This window comes from Ambystoma mexicanum, chromosome 4q (genome assembly GCF_040938575.1).
Source record: "Ambystoma mexicanum isolate Mex_15411 chromosome 4q, UKY_AmexF1_1, whole genome shotgun sequence".
NCBI classification, from domain to species: Eukaryota; Metazoa; Chordata; class Amphibia; order Caudata; family Ambystomatidae; genus Ambystoma; species Ambystoma mexicanum.
Genome location: NC_090928.1, coordinates 195,661,453 through 195,686,897, shown reverse-complemented (window position 1 = coordinate 195,686,897; position 25,445 = coordinate 195,661,453). Strand labels below are relative to the sequence as shown.

Below are 25,445 nucleotides of genomic sequence, written 5' to 3'. Positions count from 1 at the left end.
CATCACTAAAAGTGAAAGCTTGCCCTGAACAGCTACCTTCAACAACTCGTCATAAACTAGCAACAATGCTGTCTCTGTGCCAAATATAGGACGGAACCCTGACTGCAGGGGATCCAGAAGTGATTCCTCTTCAACAAATGCCTGTAGTTGGGTGGTCACAGAATACCCGCAATGGGGCGATAATTTTGGAGAACCAGGGGATCCAGGCTTGGTTTTTTCAATAGAGGTGTCAGTGTGGTATATTTAAGTATTGAAGGTACTACTCCTTGATCTAGTGATTTATTAACAAATAAAGTAATAAAAGGTGCAATTCCACCACCATGCATTTAGCTACTACCGCTGGCAAAGGAAATAGGCAGTCATTAGTTGGTTTCAGATTCTTCATCAGTGCACAGACCTCCTCAACTGTAACATGATGAAAATTGAATTGATTTCGTGAAGCAATAACCTGATCACGTTCCCTCCTCTCCGGCAAACTACGGCTGATCTCGATCACTCCTTTCCTGGTCAAACTCCTGGAAATGCTGGCCATCTCCCAACTTACTATCCATACTGAATCTGTTGGTTGTCTCCATGACCACCAGTCTTGATTTAGAGCAGCCAGAAGCACGGAAACTGCTCTCCTGAACATTCAGGAAAACCTACTCTCTCAAATCTCGACTCAAACCTTCCTTCTGTCCTCATTCTTCTTGATCTATTTTCTGCTTTTGAAACGATCAACCACGCCATCCTGATCAATCTGGCATCACAGGTCAGGCCCTAGCATGGTTTACCTCCTTTCTATCCGATCGACCCTCCCAGGTCCAACTTGGGTCCTTTCTGTCTCTCACCTTTCTCTCTACATTTGGTGTCCCCCAGGTTTCTAACCTCTCACTGTGGCTCTTCAACCATTTCTTGGCTTCTCTGGCCCACCTCATGTCTACCTTATGTTCTAACTTTCAGTGTTATGTGGATGACACTCGGCTCTCCTTCAGGCGCCCCCCAGTCTACTCTGATCTTGCGCTCATTCCTCACTGTCTATCCGCGATTCAGGAATGGTGTGCCTCCAACGATCTCTGCCTTAATGCCAGTAAGACTGAGATCCTTCTCATTGGGACCCCTGCTCCTGCTTTCCCTCTTGCTGTCTGGCCGACTACCCTGTGCCCACCACTCTCACCTTCCTGTGAGGCAAAGAACCTTGGTGTCATCTTCGACGCCACCCTCTCCTTTGCTCCTCTTACATCTCTAAGAAGTCAAACTACCAGCTGCACCTCCTCAGAGGTATCCTTCCTCTTCTCACTCTCCCACAGAAGCTCACTGTCTCCAGAGCCCTGGTTCTCTCTAGGCTGGACTATTGCAACACCCTCTTTCTAAATCTGCCTACCTCTACTCTTCACCCTTTACAACTAATCCAGAACAGGACTGCAAGACTTGTCCTTGGCCTCAAGCCCAGGCATTGTATCTCTCCAGCCCAGAAATCTCTCCACTGGCTCCCTGTGGCTGCAAGGATCAAGTTGAAGACCCTTTGCATCGTCCACAAGGTGTTCTAGGGCCGGGGACCACACTACATCCAACTCTCTTCCTAAGCATCTTCATTCCCCAGCCTTCTACTCTTCCACCTCCAACTCTCTGAGGTTTAGATGCTTCTCCAGGCAGATAGTGGGGGTAGATCTCTATCCTCGGCTGGTGCCTCCCTCTGGAACAGCATCCCTGCTTCTCTCAAACTTGAGCAGGACCACCTAAGGTTCCGGAAGTAACTCAAGACTTTCCTTTTTGCTTCTGCTTTCTCTCCCTCCCCTACTGATGCTCCTGTCTGCTGCGCTAACTGGTTACCTGGCCACCCACTGAACCTCACCGGCACTAGGCTCCTGCATGACAAGTAGCCCCTTGGACTGCCTTTGGGCCTCCTACCCACTTAGGGACTGTATCTACAACCCTACAGTCCCCTGCCTCTCTGCACTTACTTGAGACACCACCCTGGCAGCACTTAGCACATCTTGCCATTGCACACTTCTTCCCCCTCCCCCGCGCCACTTCTTCTCTTCCCTCGCACTTGCGCCATCTGAATGAAACAAGGCCTAGTAAGAAAGTTTGTTTTGTCCTCCCTCTGTCTACCCTTCCTTGTCTTGTCACACCTAGAAACAATTGTGTACAGGCGTGTTATAAATGACTTATATCATATTCATCACTATTGTGGCCATCTCACTTTCAGTGTAGCTGGTATAAAGAAACGGGACGATAATATAGAATGTCAAGGAGTACAGGGTCGCTCATGGGTTGAGCACCAGTTGCACAAACGTATGCAACCAGCAAGTTACAGAACTAGGTTTGCCATCAAAATCATTTGATCGTATGATCATGTACATTTTCAAAAACGTTCACTGGTCAGTATGATGTCTTCTTCCCTAACGAAATGAAATATAGTTGACACTATGAGATTTCGATACACTAACCTAAACTTGACTGTAAAGCGTGGAGATGGTGCAGTGTTTTACAGTGTCAATACTGTAATTATGCATTATGTAACAACTTACATTTTAGGAATGGAATTTCATGACTGTCTTTAAAAAATATAAAGTTGGCACATACTGGTCTTTGCCAGACATGATATAGAAAGCTTAATAAAAGTATCACTAAAAGTATCATTCCGATTACTTCTGAGTTGCAATTATTTGAAAAAGAAACACATTCTCATCTAGCACTGCCACACAGGCCTTTGACACTTAAGAGTGGAGGAGATGATTACTGCTGCACTTTCTATCCATTAGCACTTGAAGTGGACAGAGAAAATAAGGCGAAGAGAGCACCAAGGGCAAGAGGAATGCAGGGTGAGCTGTGCTTTCATTGAACAAATTTAAAGAGCTAGCTTTGCTACACAAGTGTCAATTTGATTAGCAAACCTACAGAATTGCATAGCAAATTGCTACGCAGCACCGCTTATTTTATGTCTTGGAAGGGCAGGTAATTTTATTTAACACTTCACTGTGAACATAATTCACATTTTGTCTATTAGGTTGTCACTCTAAAAATGTGTATTTACATATGATATGATATTTTATTTGTATTGCTCTCATACACAAGTGTTTCAGAGCGCGACAAGGCAAGGGAGGGGAAACATGGGGGAACAACGACGACGATCTTACTAGGCCCAGTGACATTGAGAACGCGCAAGTGCATGGGAAAGGGAGAGGGGGAAAGTTTGTGGAAGGGGGAGAGTGGAAAGTGCGGAGCAGAAGAGAACAGATAAATAATAAATAAAATAAATAGATAATAGGGGCAATAAAGAGAGGTAGTACAGCCAACAGGTGGCAAGTGCTGTGGTTACGGCATCAGACTGGGTAAGTGTGATAAGTGCAGAAAAAGAAGAAAATGTGGGTGTGGGGGACTGAGTGGGTACATATACAGTCCCCAGTGCAAGGGGTGGCCAGGAGGCACTGCAGGAGGGTGTCAGGGTGCAGAGGTACATGGGCCCAAGGGGACAGAGGGTGGCCAGGTGCACAGTGCCAAGATAGAGGAAATCAGCAAGGGAGGGGGGAGCAAAGGCAGAAGCAAAGAGGAAGGTCTTGAGGTGCTTCCGGAACCAGAGATGTTTTCTCCTCAAGTTTTAGAGTGGCAGGGAGGCTGTTCCAGAGGGAGGCCCCAGCCGAAGACAGAGATCTACCCCCAACCCAAGGCATCAGGAAGTAGACACCGAAAAGTAAGGAAAGCTTGGGCTGCAAACTTTTATTTATAGGCACAACAAGGTTGGGATAAGGCTTATCTTGCCCTATGCTAAGGTGGGATTTTCCTACCTAACTGAAACTAATGATAGTCTGTGTCAGGAAGTCCAAAGTAAATGTCAGTCTGTCAGTCTAGGTCCAAAACCTATACTTGCCCTCACATCTATTTGTTCAAACTGTACAGGGATGTCAGCATCAAACGAAAAAGGGTTCAAACAAAAGTTCTGAGCTTCTTCCAGCTCTTGGTTGGAACGGGATTCTCCCTTCCCTAGGATTCCAAATAGTTCACTTTCAATCAACAGGTGTTCCCTTCCCCACGCTTTCAAGTCTGACTGGTTTCACAACAACACAGTTCCTCAGGGTTCTTCTCAGCTTTCAAGCTTTGTGATTCTTTTATCAATATCTTCAAGATCAGCTCTTTAGGTTCACAATGTTCAGGTCTCTTTGGATATTCAAGCACAAACTTATACATGATTCAAGTGGCTTCTCTTTAGTGGGGTATAGTTGTTTCGGGCACAGTTGACGGACCACACTGTCCACCCATTACAGGTCACACAACCGACTGGTTTCTTTTTCACAGTTACACCACCATTACTTCAGCTTAACAGCGGTATTAACACTTATTTGCCACCATGCACTTGGCTGCATCATCAAACCTTTTCATGGAATTGCCACAGTTAAAACTTACAACTTGTACAGTTCGTCTTTTCCATCTGGATTTTGCCAATGGTTGCTTTTTCTGAGCTTGTTCAGTTCACAGCTCTTTAGATTCATTACAAATGCTTATTTTCTTTGGTTTCCAAAATTCACAGTTCCTTTCTATTAGGGAAAGGTTTTGCTGCTTTCCACTCATGTGGCATTCACTCACTATTACTTTCCTTTGGTTCGGTATTCAAACTTGCAGTTCATTCATGACAAAACCGTAACTGCAAATTCCCAGTTCACTCTCCTGCTGGGAATTTGCACTCTGCTCACAGGCTTATTATTCTGTTTCACTTTTACACTTTTCTGGCCCTTCCGCGGCCTTCCCAATTCCAATACTATTCCGTACTCTCAAACCACTTTGTTCATTCAGCTTCACATTATCGTGGTCATCCCCTCTGTGTTTCACAATTTACGACCGGCAAGCACATTGTCTCTGTTGTCGCTCACTCAAGAACGCTGCAAACTTTCTTCATAGCATGGCTCGTACCACAGCGTCCCAGAGTCACTCCGCCTCAGTTGACTCACTGGGTATGCTCTCTTTAGGTGCCCTTCTCTGCTTCGGTCAGTCCTTCCTTGCTGCTTTGGTTCCCGGCCCACAGACCGCTCCTCTTGAGTCCTCCGAAAACTCATGCTATCGGAGAGGGAGTACTCTTGATTCCAGGACGTCGACAGCCTGGCACAACCACCGTGGACCTTCTGACAATGCCAGCCACACACTGCTTCCGCTGCAGTGACTCTGTATCACCACAGCTTTTTGGACACGTCTCCCTGCCCGATTCACCTCTGGTGTCTGTCTGCAAGCACTCCACAGGCGATCTCGATCTCTTTGCTTCTCCCAATAGCCTCATTTTAGCGGGCCATTTATACTGCCATCCTTGGCTTCAGGTGCAGGCCATTCACATTGATTTCACAATGGCTTTGGTACTCAGCAACCCTCTTCCTCGTCCGAGTACCAGAGTGGCATTTGTGTATGTCGGAGTAAATAAAGGATGAATGTATGTTCCTACGTGGTCTTTTCCCCGTCTCAGTACCATAGTGGTATACATTAGGAGATGGTCTTCTAACATAATAGGGAAGGGATTGGAAATATCCCATGAAAGCCTGCGGGACATTTGATTCTTGATAAAAGGGAAATGGGGGATACCAAGGATGCCTCATCCCCACTCCCCAATTCTCCTCCTCCAAGGTGATCCTCCTTCGCATATCCACCATCATGGTCGGGATCAGAAAGTGACTGCCTTTGCCTGGTCACCTAGGGGAAGGATATTTTGGGGTAAAGAAGTGAGTGCACCCTCAGATTCCTCACAGTAGTAAGTGGGAGGAATCAAGGAGACATCCTGGCTAATTATAAGCTGATGGCAAATGACCCTGCTTCACTTAAAGATTAGATATTTGCACAGAGCTAAAAGAGTTAAATAGCCTGACCGTAAAACACCATGATGAGAGCAACCTTTGCCCCCTATCTTTGAGTAAGCGACATGTTCTATCTATTGCTTGCCACTGGTGGTCCTTGCCTGCTGCTGGTAGAATTTTGGTACATGTGGATGAATGACAGCTTAGAGAATGTTGAGTGAATGTGATGTGTGGGTGGTTCTATGAAATTCAGTTAGACCTGAACTACGAGTGCCTGGGGTGGACCGCTGAGTGTCTCCCCAACGTATCTATAAGAGTAACTATAACCTGGAACTACAAGCAATAAAGGAATTTAAATGTACCTGCGGAACCTGGAGTTCTTGCGTGTTTCTTGAGTAACTCCTATGTTTTACTACTGTATAATACAACTGCAGAGAACTCTAATACCTTCCCTTACTTATCAGTTGACTTTCAAGAAGACAAATAACGCGCTTAAATAAAGCGATAAATAAATTACAACAAACCAACCCTGACTTTTTAAAGAAATCATTGGTGAGAATAAGCAGATAACAAGTTAGGATGACGCCCTGTACCCAGCGGGCAAGGTATTCTCCAGAGTTGGTACAGAAATGACAATCACATAAAGCAAATGTTACTCAGAAAACCAACCTGGGATGAATCATCTACGCTAATCTCTAAAGTAAAGGCAGAATATCGTAATTGATTGAGATGGCGGAAAACAATCCAAGATGGCATAGCAGTGGGAACAAATGTTAGAACTAAGTACTTTGAATGATTCACTCAAGGTCTGTCCATTTTTTTTTTTCACAACATTTGTTTTGTCCAAACAAACTAATTTGGTTAATGCAAAAGAATGGGAACAACATAGAAAACAAAATTCTGGAACAGTTTGTAAAACTACCAGCACACTTGGAAATGGATATGGGTTGTTAGACCGAAAAAAATGACCTACTGCCGAATAGACCTATTTTTTATTTAATCTAATTTGTTTGACCTGTGGGAGGAGACCCTCTTCACCCCACATAATGTGGATGGAGACCCCCGCATCCCCACCGGACTTCCCCCCCACCTTAACCTATTCCCTTACCCCACATCTGTTTTTTTTATTAAAATGTATCAATTGACCTACCGAATTCGACCAAAAAAAATGTGTTCAATTCGGAGTAGGTCAATTTGGCATTAGATCAAATTGGGCCATACCTTGAAAATGACTTTGACTTGTGAAAGCATTAGTCCACCTCTAGAGATATTGTTAGAACAAATAACACAAAGACCTAAAGGGCTCCAGAGTCTGATCAGTTGTGCAACATGCTAATTAAATCATACACTCCACTTTGGACCCAATAATTCCTTAACTTTAACTTATTCACCGCATTTTTTACCTTCATCTTGAACCAAGAGCATCCTGGGCCCGAGATATAACAAGCATTGGGAAAGCCAACCGTTTTGGCTTTTGTGAAGGCATGGGATTGGCTTTTGCTAGGCACTGCCATAATGGTACTACCTAGCCATACGCTATCAACAGCTGCAATATGGTGTGATTACCTAGGCATTTTATAGCAGTGCCTCATCTAATACTTTGTTTTTAACAGGGCATCCGTGCAAGGAATAGATCTAAATCAAGTGGCTGAAAGCACACTTGGTTAAGACATTTTGTTTTACACCAGTAGCACATTTACAGCTGTAATTATGTTATAAGGTCTCAGAAGACAGCAAATGGATACCATTGGCTGGTCAAAGTTTGATATTACGGTTGATGGAGCTAGCTCAAATAAATCCCAGGAGGATGTGCCTTGGGTGATATGATATGATATGGCATTTGTAACGCGCCTATACACAAGCGTTTCGAGTGTTTCAAGGCGCGAAGAGGCAGGGAGGGGGAGACAGGGGAAGACAGACAAAGATCCTACTAGGCCACGTGTCATTCAGATCGCGCAAGTGCAGGGGAAGGGGGAAGGGACAAAGCGCAAGGGGGGGGGAAGGGGCAAGTGCAGTACAAGGTAAGTATATATAATAAAATGAATAGGGCCAGCTGGTGGCAAGTGCAAGGTAAGTGCATACAAGTGCTGGGAACGGGGGCTGTAGGGATACAGAGACAGTCCCGCAGAGCAGGGGTTGCCAGCGATGCAGTGCAAGTGCAGAGTGGCTGGGCCCAGGACCGAGGTCGGCGAGAGTGGCCCAGTTGCAGATTCGGTGCAGATTCAGCGAAGAATTAGCAGGGGAGAGGGAGAGAGAAAGCAGAAGCAAAGAGGAAGGTTTTGAGGTGCTTCCGGAACCGTAGATGGTTCTCCTCAAGTTTCAGGGAGGCAGGAAGGCTGTTCCAGAGGGAGGCCCCTGCCGCGGAGAGAGATCTAACCCCAGCTCGTTGCTTCGAGAAGCGGCTGACCCAGAGGGAGTTGGAGACGGATGAGCGAAGGGCTCGGGAAGGAAGATATTTAGGAAGAGAGAGTTGAAGCTATTTAGGCCCCAGGCCCCAGAAGGCCTTGTGGACAATGCAGAGGGTTTTGAACTTTATCCTCGCAGCCACTGGGAGCCAGTGTAGAGACTTCAGTCCTGGAGAGATACGGTCCCTGGGCTTAAAGCCAAGGACAAGTCTCGCAGTTCTGTTCTGGATGAGTTGCAGAGGGCAGAGAGTGGAGGCAGGCAGATTAAGATAGAGGCTGTTACAGTAGTCCAGCTTTGAGAGAACCAGAGCTCGTGAGACAGTGAGCTTCTGGGGGAAGGAGAGGAAGGGAAGAATACCTCTGAGGAGGTGCAGCTGGTAGTGTGACTTCTTAGAGACGTCAGATATATGAGGAGAGAAGGAGAGTGTGGAGTCGAAGATAACCCCGAGGTTTTTTGCCGTGCAGGTAGGTGCAGGAAGAGGGCCAAGAGAGGCCGGCCAGAGAGCTGCAGGGAAGGAGGGAGTGGGTGTGCCGATGAGTAGAATCTCAGTCTTACTGGCATTAAGGCAGAGGTCATTGGCGGCACACCGTTCCTGGATAGCCGACAGACAGTCAGAGTTGAGGGAAGGAGAGGAGGAGGCCGAGGGTAGCCTGAAAATGAGCTGGGTATCGTCCGCATAGCACTGAAAGTTGGGAGGGGAGGGATAGGTTGTGAGTGTTTGGTAATGGCCATAGGTTTGAGAATGGTTATGGTAAGTCGATGGGTGATTAAACAACCAAACACCTATTCGCTGTGTGTGCTTCCTAATGTGTCAACCGACTCCTGTCTACGCCCCAATGCAACAGTTTTGGCTTATAGTTGGCACTTAACCAATTAGCATAATTAAAGGGTAGGAAGATCAATTACAGTAATTGTAAACCCATCGCTTTGCTTGATTGTCAAACCTATTTGACAAATGATTAGCAAATTTGAGTTCTTGGTTGAGAAATCCCATACTCTCTCATTTGCCAAACAGGCTTCAGATGAGAAATATCCATAGTTACAATTATAATAGCCTTAATACAGAAATATCACCCTCTTTTTGTGGTTTTTATTGAATTAAGTGTGGCTTTGCACACAGTGGATTGTGTAGCACTGCAGTTAAAGCTAAGGAAAATGGGGAATGGATTTTTGCATTGTTTTATATTGCATCGTTACATGAAATTACATTGGTCCAGTTCCGCTGAAATAGATGTAACTCCCACAAATGAAATTACTACTTTCTGTGGATTAAACCGGATAGTAAAGGGGGTTGGCCCAGGTAAACCTAATATGGGAATTAACCCATATTTCTAGGAACAAGGCACCAAAAAGCTATACTGTTTATTTTTTTCAAGCATCTGGTTTGAAAACTTGAAAGAATACTATGTGGAAAAAGAAGTAATATGTGGGAATACAAATTGAATCTTACATTCATAATTCATTTACTCTATTGAATGACACTGAAGAAAAAACTATTTTATTTCAAGGTGCAGATAGAATGATCATTTAACTATTGTTTGACATTTCATCAGACGACTGAGAGGAATATATATATATATATATATATTAATATAGGGAATGTTAAGACCTCAATAAAAATTAAGTTAAGATTTGTTTAATTTTAACAATGGTTGATAATGTATTATTCCTCTTTCTGTTTGCCACTTTTTTCCTGTTGCCAGGAACTGTCACTCAATGTTAATGGGACATTTCTGAGAAAAATGTAATGTTTTGTGGATCATATTTGAGCAAGAATGCATGAACTAATTGATAACTTGGGCAAATTATATGTGAATGTGAAGGATTTTTAGTTATTGCCTTGACAAAACCCCTTTTGGGTGAAACACATGCATGTGCACCAATTGATTTGTGTTGGCATATGGAACAAGGTTATAATGGCATATGGAACAGGGTTGTAATACATTTGATATTTAATTTATAATTATATGAACTATTTTTTTTATACTATTGCTTGATCTAGCGCACCAAGCCTAATTGAATCTTGTATACTATAATCATGTAAGCATTCCTGTAGGGGTTTGCCATTTCCTGCAAGAGCCCCAATATAGTTTTACAAGTGTTAATTAACACTAGCTGTAATCGCTGTGACATGTGATGGTCTAGCACCACCTGCCATGGATTTAAAAAGCCAGACAAATTGGCAAATTTCTAAATGGTCAAACTTCATGTAAAGATCATATTTTTAATATTAATCAGAAAAATACATTCTATTACAGGACCTTTCAGTGTGGTGTTAATGTGTTTACTAACATCGTTCACCGTATTGCTTAAAGCATGTTATTCCATTTTTTTTAGCCAAGGAAAGATCTTCACTTTCTGATGGAAACCAACCATGAGTACAAGGGCTTTTTAGGTTGTTTTCCAGACATCATTGGAACACATAAGGTAAGGCTACTTTAAATGATGCATTGTGTGTGTAATGGTTAATGAGTACGGAACTGACTTTGTAAAGCAGTTGAGGTGTGTTTGTGTGTGTGTGCGAATTACACGATTGTAAAACATCAAGATTTGTTTTTTAACAATAATTATACCCAGTACTCTTCGGTATCAAAATACTGTAAGTGAACTGCTAAAAATGTGGATTTCAAAATTGTTTTCATCAGATATTTTCTTACTGTCCTGTATGATCCAGCAAAGCGTGAACCATCAATCATTGCTTGACACAGTATTATTTATAGCACACTTAAACTTGGAAAGAAGCTTAGCATTGAAAAACCATCCTATTATGGAGCCGCAAAATATTTGAAATGGATGCACTTGTGTAAATAAAGAATTTCCCTGTTATGCAAAATGCATAAATTAACTAATACAAATTGTGTTTGTACATAACTTGCCCCCAAGGGTGTTCTACTGTGCAATGTAATTGGGTATGGCATATGTATGGAGCATGCCTTTAGTTTGTACCAGTAATTGGTGTAGGTCAAATAATCGGGTAAACAAGTATCTCTTCTAATGTCTATGTAAGTGCTCCTATCTCTGAGAGGAACTACGTAATAGTTCTCGTAATGGAGGTATGTTACAAGATTGTGGCCATTTAAGACAAATAGGGCCTCATTACGAGTCTGGCGGTAACCGAGGCAGTAAAACCGCCTGGTTACCGTCGGACTCGTATTACCATTCCGCCTCCGTGATTCCCAGAATTACCGGGGCATTACAACCCCGGTTTTCCGGGAATCACGGAGGCGGAATGGTGTTAATCCCATTCCCATTGAGTCCTATGGGACTCAATGGGAATGGGGATCATGGAAACACCGGCAGCATCTCGTGATGCTGCCGGTGTTTCCTCGTCCGCCTGCAGGCGGGCAGTGTTAAACCCGCCAGGTCAAACCTGGCGGGAACATCACCTCCCGCCTGCAGGAGTCGGGATCAGGCGGTCCGGAAACAACGGTGGCGGCGGGTTTACCGCCACCGTTCTTTCCGGACCGCCTGATTTGTAATGAGGCCCATAGTCTTAAAGGCACATCCAGTTACATGGGCAGTCCAGCACCGAAATGCTACGGCAATTCCTCTCTGAACAAGGGTACCAACAGCAACCCCATACACGTATTTCAGCCTTGTTCGGCCTCATCAGTGAGGTGAAGCTGTGCCTCTCTGAGCACAGTGAGCAAGGAGTCAACGTCTGGTTGCCCCAGCTAGCATTTCGGTGCTGGACTGCCCATGTGGGCGGGACAAAGACTGATATGCAAATGGTATTTCCCATCTGTGAAAGGTACAGTGTGCAAAAAGCGTGTGCTGCAAACTCTCATCTCAGAACAGGTTATCATGCCATGTTCCTTCTGGAGAGGAGCGCCTGTTACCTTTTTTGAGATGTTTCTTCTCCTCCTGTAGCCTACGAATCACGTGTGCAAAGGGGGAATGTAAAGATGAGAGGAACCAAAGGTAATCCACTGCCACGTGGTGCGTGGTGCGCATAAAGAATTTTTTTGGTCACAGTGAGAGGCGATTGCAAGCACCATTCATGTAGAATGCCACAAGCTCTGCACATTCCATGTTGTGACTAAGGAAAGAGAAACCATATTAGCGAGAGATTCCAAAGGGAGGGTCTGATGGCTATCAGTGGGGAAAGCCATCACGGGTCACCATCAAGCTAATTTCAAGATGGTGGCCAAACGCTTTATAACCTCGGTGAACAAAGCTGCAAATCAGACCACCTGTGAAAATGGTAGTTTGCCCAGGGTTTATCCAATCATTAGCTATGCTCACGCCCTTCAAAGAGCTGCCATCTATCATACAATCGCAACACCTGCCCGTTTAAGGGAAGCACACCAGTAGGAATGGGTATGATAAGTCAGTACAGAGGTGCAGGAGAGTAGAGTGCAGAGTAGGGCATGCCAGATTGATGAGGAGGTTAAGAGTAGAAGGGAAGGGGAAGAGTAGAGGAGAGGGGAAGGAAGAAGAGCCGAGAGAAAGAGGTGGAGCAAGAGTGAGATGAGCAGACAGGAGGGGAAGAACGGGCAAAAGAGGTGGTGAGTAGAGGGGACTAAAAGCAAAGAGAGTGGGAAGAATTAGGAAAGGATTACCAGAGCGAATGGAGGGAGAGTGAGTAAGAAAGATGAAGGGGGAACGGAAGGGGATATAGTAGCATCTTTCACAACCAATGCCAAAGGGAGGCTCCAGAAGTTGTATGGAGGGAACGCTAAAGGCCTGAATAGGACCCAGGGAGATTAGCAGCGGCTGGATAGAGGGATTTGCTGTTTAACTTCAACAGTGTGGAAAAACAGACAGTTGTCATGTAGCATACAAGGGTCAGACAAGTGCAAGACATGGATTACATTTCTCGACAGGTCTTTATTAGGGTTACTAGAACAAATGAAAGCAATGCTTGTAGGGTCAAGAGTGTGCATACAAATCAATTCTGATCAGGATGATGATGGTGCAAAGCAAGCACAGAGGCCTCTTGGGAAGGTAAAAAAAAATTGCAAAAGCAAACATTCCACCAGTTCTTGCTAAAGCCGGGTCCTGGTTCTTCCTGGTGGCTTAATATAACAAAACCATATGTGGATTATGTACTCTGTGTCTCAAAGACTTTCCCAGAAACATTTTTCATGTTGTTGTCATTTCAGTCCAAAGCAAAGTTTCAGATAATCTGGTGATATTCTTTTGCAGCTTGCATACGGTGGGAAGTTCTGCTTATGGTTCTCAATTCTGCACTGGAGCCTGATGGTCGATTCTTCACTTAATGTCATGCTGAAAAGGGCCTCAAACAAAGGCCAAAACCCATAGATAAACAGTAGGCAATAGAAAGGTATTTACAGAGGCCCTTCTAGGCCTCTTGCCACAATCCTCAAAGATGGTCTTTGTTCTATGATCTTCCAATCCAACACCAGATTCCTCCCCTGGTATGTGCTCATACCTAGGTGATGTTCTCTTGCTCCGTCCTTCTTTTTATCTTTATCCAAAAGCTTCCCTTGCACCTCTGCAACACTTCACTTCCGTTGTGTTCCTTAACGCATCTCAGGCTTCCCCTTGCAACTCCTCTGTCCTCTCCTCCTCTTGATCTTCTGTTCTTCCCTGATCTTCCTATTTACCTGATCCTTCTCCTATCTCTTGTGATTCTCAGCTTCACCTCTCCACTCTCGTTACTCTTCTACTTAATAATTCCCTCACAGCTCACATACTTCTCTTTAGGCACTGTGACAAATCACTCGATGTCGTCAATTCCCATGAGGCCAGGGAGCTGAGGCTGTTACCTGATAAGTCCCCCTGGGGGTGATATAATGCGGGAGGATCTCATGGGGAGAAGGTTGCTTATCTAGGGTATACCCCTTATGAGAACATCATACTCATACGTCCTGTCCCCTTTCGTCCATCCTTGTGGGCTTCCTACAGCATGGGGACGGTGCTTGAACCTTTGGCAGCAAATAATTGAGTTTTCCCTTTAAATTTAGTATACCGCGTGGGGCGCGGCCCTGGGCATGGGAATGCCCCGCAGAGGCCCCGCATTCCCACGCCTCACCTCAGTCCCTTTTTCCGCACGGATGGTGCAGCCAGTGCAGAGATGTTTTTAGCTTTCCTCTTGCTCCCCATTTTGATTTTTCTATCTTATTTAACTTCCCTTCGGTGCCTCGCCTCCACCAGCGCATGTTAGCCGCAGGAGGATTCACAAGATGTGCCTCATGCGTCCGCTTCCTGGCCTTGGACCACCATGCACTCTGTCTTGAGTGTTTGGGGCCTGACCACCGTTGGGATGCATGTTCGGCTTGCAGAGCTCTCGGTCACAGGGCATTGGAGAATCGGTTGTCACAGTGGAGGGAGATCTTCCACACTTCTCCTCTGCCCCACCTTAAGGACTTTGTCTCCAGGACCTCTCGTCAAGACAAGGTAGACCCTCTGTTCAGCATGGCTCCACAGCACAGTGACTCTTCCCCCGGATCAGGGTTCCTCAGATTCAGGTTCTGGCAGGCCTGAGGCCTCTAAGACTACCGGCTCTCAAGCCGTGGTGCCCGGGGGCTCTTCTGGGCACTGCAGGGACAGACCTAAGGACATCCTGGCTACTGGCTCCCAAGCTGAGGGGCTCAGGGGCCCTAGCGGGCAGTCCTCGGAAGGGCGATCAAGTTCGTCCTCTTCAACCCCATGGGGTAAGGGATCGTCGAGTGCCACCTCCAAGAGTCTGTCCTTGGCACGATCCAGCACGGCTACCGGCACAGGTGCCGAGGCCGTCCAGCCTACCAGAGCTTGTTCCAAGGTCATGAGTCAGGGCGTTACGACTACCGGCCGGCTGGCCGAGGGCTCAGCACCTGCCAGAGGTATCTATGAGGTCGACGCTTCTGCTTTGGGTGCAAGAACCAAGCTGTATCCTCCCAAATATGAGTGGTCTCGTGGCTCAGGGCCTATGTGCCCTCTGTGAGAAACCTGAAGGTGTCTCCCTAGCTAGTACACAGAGATCTGTCATCCAGTGGCCAGGACACGGCCATCGCTATTGGATCGAGTTCCTGGTGGTGGACCAGTGAGGGAGGATCACCTGGATATGGATGGGGGGGGTTCTTGGGGAGTGGGACTTCTGTGGGTGAAAAAACAGTATCCCCCTTCTTTAAACACCTTTTTCCCATCCTTCCACTTAGGATATTACAAAACACTGCCACTTCTCCCCCCCCCCCCCCCCTTTTCCAACACGAACACTTTCGCACAACACGGAAGACAACGGACTAACACCAGAGCCAATTACCTGACATGTCCCAATGCAAGGGTCAGGCAAGGTCAGGTAATTTACCAGAATCACACACACCTGACGGATCTTTCCCTTACCCACAGGGATAAAAGGTGGAGCACAAGACGAGCAAGGCAGACTGCACGATTTGAGAGCTAACTCAGCACCGCAGTTTAAGAGGAGGAGAAAGAAGGGGCAGACCCAAAGGGTGACAAGAAGAGAAGCAACCTTTCCCTTTCCGACCAAGGGCTGTGAAATCTCAGCATAAGGAATCAAAAGTCTGCGAACAATAGCCAGCGTGTATTGTGGCAGATGTCTACGGTACACAAGACCCTCCACCACTGATTACCAAGCCGGGGAGAGATGCTTGTCTCTTTGGTACCAATCTTGACTCCAAGGAGAAAGGAAACCAAGCGGTTCATCACAGCCGGTGAGTCGAGGGGACTGTCGATAAGAAACCGAACTTTGTTGAACAAAAAATAGCCAACGGCTAATTTGAACTTTGAAAAGCTTAAAGATACTATTAATGAAAGAGGGTTAAAACCAGCAACAAAGGAGTCCGGCACCACGTTGGTGCTCAGCCCGGAAACTGAGTGATAACCCGATGATGGAAACTACCGTAACCCAAAAGCCCTTGGGAAGAGGTCAAAGTGGTCATACAGGGGTCTTGTAAAATCCTCTGTGCCGTCAAAAGTCTTTGACCGACAGATGATTGAAAAGAGACTTAACCTTCGAAGAACCTGGTAGCTGGTATGGAACTGTGGGCTCGTGCTGGGAAAGCACGAGTGTGTGCTGTGCTCAGGAGATCCACGTTGTCCCATGCTCAAAACGTGGGGAAGAGAGAGCCCTGGAAATCGCATCCTGACTTATTATTTGTGAACACTTCTTTATTGAAAACCCTATCCCACACTCTTTCTGTAATTAGTTGTAAGGATTAGGCAATAGTTTTTTTAAAACATTTTTTTTAGTATAGGCCTTTTACTTTGACAAGACACCACAAAGACTGTCTTATTTTTCATTTGATGGTCGAAGCTTGCTCTCATCTTAGATTTAGGTTAGGTGTCTTTCCGCCCTGCATTTACAGTTTAATAAACACCCTTGAAGTGTGATCATTTGTCTCTGTCTTTACTGTTGCCACCTTGAGTTCCTTACACCTCTCACCCAGGGCCTGGCGCAAGGCTTCAAAATGGTGGAGAGGCACAGGCTAGCGGCCATCTTGGATCCAACTCTGGGCCCGCCTGTGTTTTCGCCCAGCGAATGGGCTTTGCAAAGATGATCCCAGTCCCCTTCCCTCTGTTATCGGCAGCATATTGTACGTTACTGGTATCGGGTCTCCTCAGGAATACACCTACCCATCACAGCCTTATAGCTACACGCCCCAGGCACCTCTGCGCTTTGACCAGGGTGCCGAGGCCCAGCGCATCGGAGGGCCGGGACCTTAGGCTTAGGGCGGCTTTCATGGACCTCTTCTTCGAGCTCATGCGTTCCCTTCAGATAAAGGGGCTCCTGAAGGATATTATGAAGGAGGTCACCCCGCAGGTGGCCCCACCGCAGCCACCTCCTCCCGTTCCTCCAGCACTGCTGGTCCCCTACCGGTTGTTCAGACCCCTCCACCTCCTCCTGTATCACCAACGCTTACCCCTCAACTGCCATTGGACCTGTCTTCGGCGCTGGATTTAGGTGGGACCCCCTTGGCACCTGTGTGCAGGGCTTATACTCCCCTTGGTATGTGAAAAAGGAGGGGGGCGATGATGCCCAGAACGATGAACCCACGGCATCCGTTAAGGCTTTTCATGACCGCTGTAAGGAACTCATGGTGGCAACAGTAAAGACAGACACAAGTGATCACAGTTGAAGGGTGTTTATCAGACTGTATAAATGGGTTTGAAAAACGCCTAATAAAAACCTAAATCTGAGACGGGAGCCAACTACGACCATCAAATAATAATAAGGCAGTCCTAGTAGCTTCTTGTGAAATAAAAAAAAATGATTGCCAATCCTTACAGCTACATTCAAAAAGAGTGTGGGATAGTGTTCACAAGAAAGAAAGAAGTGTTCACAAATAATAAATCAGGATGTTATAGCCGGGGCTCTCCTTGCCCCCACATTTTGAGCACAGGGCAAGGCGGGACTCGTGAGCACAGCACATTCTGTCTTTCTCAGCATGAGGCTACAGTTCCGTTCTCAGGTATCGGGATCCTCGGTAGCCCAGTCTCTTTTCTACAAAAAAGTCTGTTACCTTAGAGGACCTGATGAGTTAAAAATAACAAAATAAAAGTTCCTTTTCCGTATGTACATTGGCTGATGGCTTTCACCCCTCGATCCCCCTCTACCGGGCTCAGACCCCTCTCGAATGGCAGCCTCCCTCCGTCGAGTTCACTACGGCTTGTATTGAAAAGATTTCACCAGTTGCATTCACAAGTCTCAATGTCTTTTTAAACAATCCACTGTGGACATCCATCCGTCGGGTTTACTCTTGTCAACACAGTGTTCTTTGGGGCATCATGCTTCACCCCGTTGTGCAGGCATCCCTCAGCCGGGTTCACGTTTGCCAGTCACACTGTTCCTTCTACTTAATCAGGATACAGAATTTTTCCCTTAGCTTTCCAATTACTTGTCGGTCAAAGTCGTTTGACTGTACAGGGGGTTTTACTCGCCTGCTGTATGACCACTTTGACATTTTCCTTGCGGCTGTCCTAAGGCCTTCTGATATCAGTAGTTTCAACAATAAGGGGGAACAGCCAGAGTCTTTCGGGTGAGCACCCACGTGGCGCCGGACCCCACTGCAGCTCGTTTTCCCATGCTGTGTTAACAGTTCTTTGATTTCCCTTAATTTGCCATTTGCAACTTGCACTCAACACAGTTTGGTTTCTCATCGCTTCTCCCTTCGACTCAACAGCTGTGATGAACCACTTGGCTTTTCTTGTCTCTGGCATCAAGGACAGTACCACGGTAGCAAGCGTCTCTCCCTGCCTTGCTGTTCAGCAGAGGAGGGCTGCGTGCACCGTTGACATCTGCTACAGCACACGTCAGCTATTGTTCAGTCTTTTGATTCCTTCTACGGAGGCATTGTGGGTCTGGGTCGAAAAGGGCAAGGCCGCTTCTCTCCTTGTCGCCCCTTCAGTTCTCGCCGCTTTTCTCCTCCTCTTGAACTGCCGTCCTGGAATAGCTGTCTCGTTGTGAGGTCTGTCTTGCTCGTAGTGTGCTCTCGTGCTCCACCTTTTATCCCTGTTGGGAAGGGAAAGGGCTGTCAGGTGTGTTGTTATTATTAATTGCCTGACTCTGCCTGACCCTTGTATTGGGACATGTCAGGTAAATGGCTCTGGTGTTGGTCCGTTGTCTTTCGTAGTGTAAGATAGTGTTTGTGTCAGAAACAGTGGGAGGGGGTAGAGTTTCTGAGCTTTCTACGTGGTAGGATGGGGAAAAGGTGTTATAAGAAAGGGGATACCGCGTCTCACCAATCAGTGTCTCACTTCTACTCCCCGAGAACCCCCCCATCCAGGTGATCCTCCCACACTGGTGCACCCCCAGGAACTGGATCCAATAGCGATGGCCATGTCGTGGCCACCTGGATGACAGATCCCCGGGGACTAGTAAGTGAGACACCTTGAGGTTTCTCACACCGCTTTGAGGAATTCTTGGGGGCCCCCAGGAATCGGGAGTGCTAGCAGAGGTCTTCAGTAAGTGCACCACGATCCGGTCTGGCATCCCTCTCCAGAAGGATGTCCTGCAGGTGGCCCAAAAGGTCTGGGAGAAGCCCAGGGCCAACACTCAGATGAACAAGAAGTTGGACTGACGGACCCACCTGGCCTCCCACCGCAGCCGCATTCTTCAGTGATGGCTGCAGCCTTGTTGTATTCTAAACCATCGTCTTCGTCTTCTTTCATGCGAGCCACCTCCAGTTGTCTTTGCAAGGAGGACAAAGTCCTTAAGTCTTTGCGAAAGCGCTGTTATTACATCTCAGGACTGCATCTGCGGCAAGCCAACGCTGATGCCCTCTTGGCTGCGCTAACCAGAATCTGTGGCGGGAGCTCAGGGGATTTCTGCCTCTGCCTCAAGGATGCATACCTGCATGTACCATCTGTCAACCGCATCAGAAGTTTCTGCGGTTCACAATTATGTCATACCACTTTCAGTACACAGTGCTGCCCTTCGGCCTGAACTCGGCCCCTTGTGTCTTCAAAACATTGATGAACGCAGTGGCGGGCCTTCTCGGCTTGGAGGGCCATTATCTGTACCCTTATTTGGACGACTAGCTGGTGAGGCCGGGGTCACTGTGGTTTGGCAGATATCCTTCATCAGCTGGGGTTCTTCCTCAACCAGAGAAAGTCACAGATGTGCCCATCTCAGGAACTGGTCATCCTAGGGGTACGTTGGAGCACTATCGTTCAGCAGGAGTTCCCTACGCACGAGTGGCACCTGTCCCTCCGCAAGGCAGTGGGGCACTTTCTGGCCAATTCGACCACCTCTGCATGGTGGTTCCTGCACATTCTGGACCTGATGGCCTCCTATGTGTTCACTGTACGACACGTTCGCCTCAAGATGAGGTGCTTCCAGCTCCACCTAGGGGCCAATTGGGATCAGAAGACGGTCTCAGTCAGACAGGATTCCAATACCACGATCTTCGCTGGTGGATTGCAATGTTTCAATGGGAGCCCCCATCACCCGACCGGAGCCTATCCTGGTGGTGACAGCGGACTCCTCTCTTTTGGGCTGGGGGGCTACTCTGGAGGGCTACGCGATTCATGGTGCATGGCCCAGGACGGAAGTCCTCCAACATATCAATCTGCTCGAGCTCAGGGCAGTGGGCCTGGCCCTCAATGCGGTTTTGCCCCTCATCAGGGACAGGTCTTTTCTAGTCAGGACGGACAATTCTACTACAATGTTTTATCTAAACAAGCATGGTGGCACCCGTTCCTCCCCTCCTCTGCATGGAGGTGGTATCGATCTGGGAATGGGCCCTGACGGTGGGAGTTTGGATTTCATCAGTCCACCTCCTGGGGGTACAGAAATGCAAAAGCAGACCAGCTGAGCCGCTTGGGGTTCAACACCTAGGAGTGGGAGTTGCACACCGACTCCTTGTTGTCCCTGTTCTAGTGTTGGGGGTTTGTAGACCTGGATTTGTTAGCATCCCCTCTGGATTACAAGTGCCCCCAGTTTGCTTCATGGGCAGGAAGGGGTCGGAGTTCTCTGGGCGATGCCTTCCAGATCTGTTGGCACGGCCGCAGGTATTATGCATTCCCGCCCAACCCTCTGCTCCAACGGGGACACTGCAAGTTTCGAGCATCAGTGGGTTTCAGCCTCATCTTGATTGCCCCCCACTGGCCTTCGAGACCTTGGTTTTCGGATGTGCTGCAGTTGTGCTCTCAGGATCCTGTCCACCTTCCGTTCTCCAGCAGGGAATTCCTGACACAGCAAGACGGGGCGGTTGAACATTCGGACCCGGCCAAGCTAGCGCTGACGGCCTGGTTCCTGACCAGCTGAGGCTTCAACATGCTCAATTTTCAGATGACAACTGGGACATCATTCAGCAGGCCAGGAGTCCCTCGACTCGGTCCCAGTATAGGAGTAAATGGACTAGGGTAGGTTCTGCCATTGGGCTCGTGGTAAGGGTCTGGAACGTGTCACGTTTCCTCTGGATGACGTACTGGCTTTTTCAGCACACCTGGCTTGATTTGGAGTTCAGGTGAATACTTCCCGCATGTATTTGGTGGCCATTGAGGCTTACAAAAATTCCCCTGAGCTTGTGTTTGGCGCAGCCAGCCCAGTGGTTAAGGCCCACCTTAAGGGGTTGTCTAGGCTTTTTCCGCCGGTGCGTAGGCCGCACCCGGTCTGATACCTTAGTGATTCTTGCAGCTTTGCAGCACAAGCCTTTCTAACCGATTGCCTCTTTGGACAACCCCTTGGTGACCCTAAAGACAGTTTTACTGGTGGCTCTCACCTCTGTGCGCAGGGTTAGTGAGCAGCAGGCATTGTCCTTGTGTGACCCCTTCACCACGTTTGACGATGACAAGGTCATATTGCGCACTCACCCAAACGTCTTGCCCAAGGTGGTCTCTTCTTTTCATCTAAATCATGAAATCTGCCTGCCGGTATTCTTCCCGAACCTGTTGTCAGAGGCAGAGAGGGCACTGCATTCCTTGGACCTCAAGAGAGTGAAGTTGTATCTCTCTCAGACAAAATCCTTCAAGAACTCTGAGGCATTGTTTGTAACTTTTGGGGGATCCTCCGCCGGCTCTTAGGCTTCCATCACCTGTTGGATGGTCCAGGCCATTTCGGAGGTGTACACGGCCATGAGCAGACCTGTTCCTGAGGATATTCATGCCCATGCGGTCAGAGGCAAGGCCGCTGCCGTCACGTTTCAGAGGCATGCTTCAAATGGATTGTGTCCTCTATTCCTCATCTTAGGATATCTTAGTTTCCAGCTTCAGCTGCTTCGGCAAAAATGTTCTTCTTTGCAGAGGGCGCTGTGCATCGAGACAGTCAACCCGATGTCCCTTGAGGACCTTCATCTTCGTTCACGTCATCGTCGAGTACATATACCACGTGAGCGCCTTCTTGGCTTCAGTTCAGTTTTTCCACTGATGCAATTGCTAAAGCGCACTTCCGTCCTGACGAAAACCTTTCAGATGGCCTTGTCTTCGACTCAGACTACTCCAAAAACGGGCTTCAAAATGTTTCAAATGCAGCGCCAAAATGTTGAAACCACAGACTGTCGATCCTGTCAGTCGATGACAGATGAGAAAACTGTCAGTGGGTGTTAGGATTCCATCCACCCCTATACCCAGGCCACACTCTGTCTGCCTCATCCAAGTTGCCCCTAACGTCATGTTTCTTTGTTAAAAGCACTGACACATCGCATTCTCTTCAGTCACACCCCCGGTTTCTCTCCATCCACAAGAACCTGCGCCAATTAATTCCCTTGCACCTTCCAAACCACAATCCCCAGAGGGCTGTGCGCCCTTAACGTTACGGCTGTAATTGGAAATTGCCATGGAAGCTCTGGCGGCCGTGATTGACGTGCTTTGGTACGTTCTGAGGCTGGTACTATCATGTGATCACTTCGCGGCTTTTTAACATCGCCTTCCCATGGTTACGGTGCTTCTGAATTTGCGGAAGTGTGCTGCGTTTTCTAATTCCTTGCCTTGCTCTTGAATCTTGTGGGTTTTTTTTACTTTGGAATTGCTCACCTGGATTTGTCCTTTGCCTACTCCTCGCCTGTTATGTCGTTTGGCTTGCTCTGTTTCTATGGTTATCGGACCCGGATCTGTTTCATGGAACTCTTTTGCCCAATTCTTGCCTGCTAAGTCTTCAAGTTCCACGTTCTCAAGTCCTCGTAAAACCCGGACTGTTACCGGATTGTTTCTACAAAGCTTGTGTTCATCATCCTTGTCTTGTGCCGTAGTCACCTTGCTCTCTGCTGGAACTCATCTCCGAACCACCTCGAAGCAACCCCCACCAGCTCGGTCTCCCCTGCAGCACCTGGACTAGAGACTGCTTGCAGCTGTTCATCCTCATTCCGTCGGGTTTCCTCGTCTGGACTAGAGACTTCTTGTAGGCGTTCTCGTTTCGACAGGAATAGGTTGGGTGGTTGCTTCATTGGTTCCAAGTTGTCCACGACTGCAGGTTTGCTTGTCCTCTTGGAACTCACTGTAAGGTTTTACACACACACCCACTGTCCCTCCTCATTGTCATCCACCTGCTGGTATTAAAATCCAACACCTGAATATTGCATTACTCTCTCTCTCTCTCTTTACATAGAACGAGGAATAGCGGGAGAGACAGCACATTATTTCCTATCTGCGCCAATTGACCCAGCAGTTTCATATTCCACAGAGGTTAGTCCACTTACATGGTAATCTGTGTTGAACCATTTTGATCTGTGCCATACAAACCAAACTAAGCCAAGTCTTTTGATGTTGGGTAATCTGGTCTTCCGTTTGGTTCCTCCATTTGTGGACTTTCATCTTGGTGTGTTTGTGGGTTTCAATCTTTCAAGGAATACCATCTGCTGTCTGTTACTTAGTACAGCCAGTTGGTGCTATTGTTGGGAAGAAATCTTCGGCTACTCTATGTGGTCATGTGTCCCGCAGATTTCTGACAGTGGGTAGGATTGTGCCCAAATCTCTGTCCACTCCTTTGATATTTGGGTCATCTCACGAGTCAAGAGATTCATCTCAAATAAGGTCAAAAAAACGATCCCACTCGAGGAGCAGACACTCCTCTTCATCATCAAAGCAATCGAGGAGAAGACATAGATCACCTTCTTTTTCTTTGTCTTCCTCTGATAAATCTCGGGAAAGGAGTGTTGTCTGCCTGACTAAATCCTCCTCCAAGGATGAGTGGGACCTCTTTAGAAAGAAAATGTTTAAAATCTTCAAGGAACAGGCCCTGTCCGCCTCGAAACATAAGAAAAGCTGCCATGCTACGGTCAATGACCAGCATAAGGCCAAGGCAAAACCCTGTGTGCACTCGTGCCCGGGTTATAAACCTAAGACTTCTCGAGAGTCTTTGAGTACTCGACGACATGAGAAACTGTTGAAGAAACAGTCGAGGGTCGAGTCCCTCGAAGTCCAAGGACAAATCGTTGATACTATCGACGCCACGGACATCGCATTGATGCCATCGACGCTGAAGCAAAAAACATCAGTGCCGACTGTGACTTTGACGCCTTTGCCTCAAAAAAGTCAAGAAAAAAAAAGGTTTTTAAACCTCTACCTAAAAAGGATTTTTTCAGGTCCTTATCCGAAAATATATGAAGGCTATGAAACTTCAGATGAAACCCCTCTGTGTGGTCTTCAATTGGATAACCCTAGCATTCATAAAGATACTAATGTCTGTGAATGCTTCATTTCAGAAGAGTCCAGATTTAGGGAGCTACATGACACCCTACAGACAGCTAGTGGGGTAGACACCTCTCCAGAGCTAGATTTTGGGAAACCGGGCCCGGCTGGTCATGCAGATGCATCATACAGAAGCCTAATGTCCAGAGCTGTAGAGTTCCTAGGATGGAGTAGGCCAGCTCCTTCATTCGAGCAAGGCGACCTTACAGACAATTAGACAAAGGTTCTCAATATAACCCTATACTACCTTTTCATGTGGCCCTCCCAAACAGGGTTGTGGCAAACTCAGAGGCTCCAGAGTCCAGCCCTGCAGTAAATAAGTCTCCCAAAAAAATACAGCCCATGCAGTAGCAACCCTGGCTACCTGTCAAACGATCTGACTCCGGAAAGTTTGGCAGTATAAGCAGCTACATCCGCCTCTAATCAAGCTGCGTATCCGACCATACCCCCTGATAGGTATGATGTATGCGTTGACTCATGGGTAACAAAAGTCTTTTCTGCTAGCAGCATGACTTAAAAGTCTGCTAATTCTGCATGTGCTCTTGCAAAATTCACATTCACCCTGTGGGACTGTGCAGCTTTGGTGGCTGATCATATCCCTGAAGGCGATGATCATGACGGACAACAGAGTGGGCATGTACTACCGCAACAAGAGAAGTGGTGTAGGGTCACTAGCACTGTGCAGAGAGGCAATACAGCTCTCGTTCTGGGCAATTCAAGAAGGAATCAGCAGTTCAGCTAGCCAGGGAGGAGAGCACAGTGAGGACGCTGTGAGCAGGCAGAGCAGTTTCCCATGAGTGTTAACTAGCTCAGGAAGTCCTTCAACCGGAAGTGCGAACTGTTCTGCTCCAGCGAATTTCCCCCAAGAGAAGCTCTAGGAGACTTGTTCGTAGTGGACTAGGAGTTTCCACTGCTATGTGCGTTTCTCCAGTCCCCGTCATTCCTCACGTGATCAGGAGGTTGAGAAAGTTTGGGAAATCCATTATCCAAATTGCCCAAATTGGGCCAGGATGACGTGATACCCCCGACCTTCTGGACATGTCCATCCGCCCTCCAATACATCTTCCACAAAGAGAGGACCTTCTTTTGCGACAGGAGGGTCGGTTTCTCCATCCAGAGGTCAAGACACTCAGCCTTCACGCATGGTTTCTGAGAGGCTGAGATATAAGGATTGGGACCTCCCGCATGACGTAATGGAGATTTTGCTTTCGGCCAGACGGCCAGCAACAAAATCCTTATACCTTTGCAGTT

General features: G+C 47.2%; 1 protein-coding gene across 2 annotated transcripts in view; it reads left to right on the top strand.

Moving 5' to 3' along the window:
• SNX9 (sorting nexin 9) overlaps nucleotides 1-25,445 on the top strand; it is a 1,580,311-nt gene that overhangs the window by 1,323,278 nt on the left and 231,588 nt on the right. For both annotated transcript variants that reach the window (XM_069607724.1, XM_069607723.1), the window contains one exon: nucleotides 10,500-10,589. In XM_069607724.1, the coding sequence (XP_069463825.1) occupies nucleotides 10,500-10,589 (90 nt within the window). The remainder of the gene's footprint in view (nucleotides 1-10,499; nucleotides 10,590-25,445) is intronic.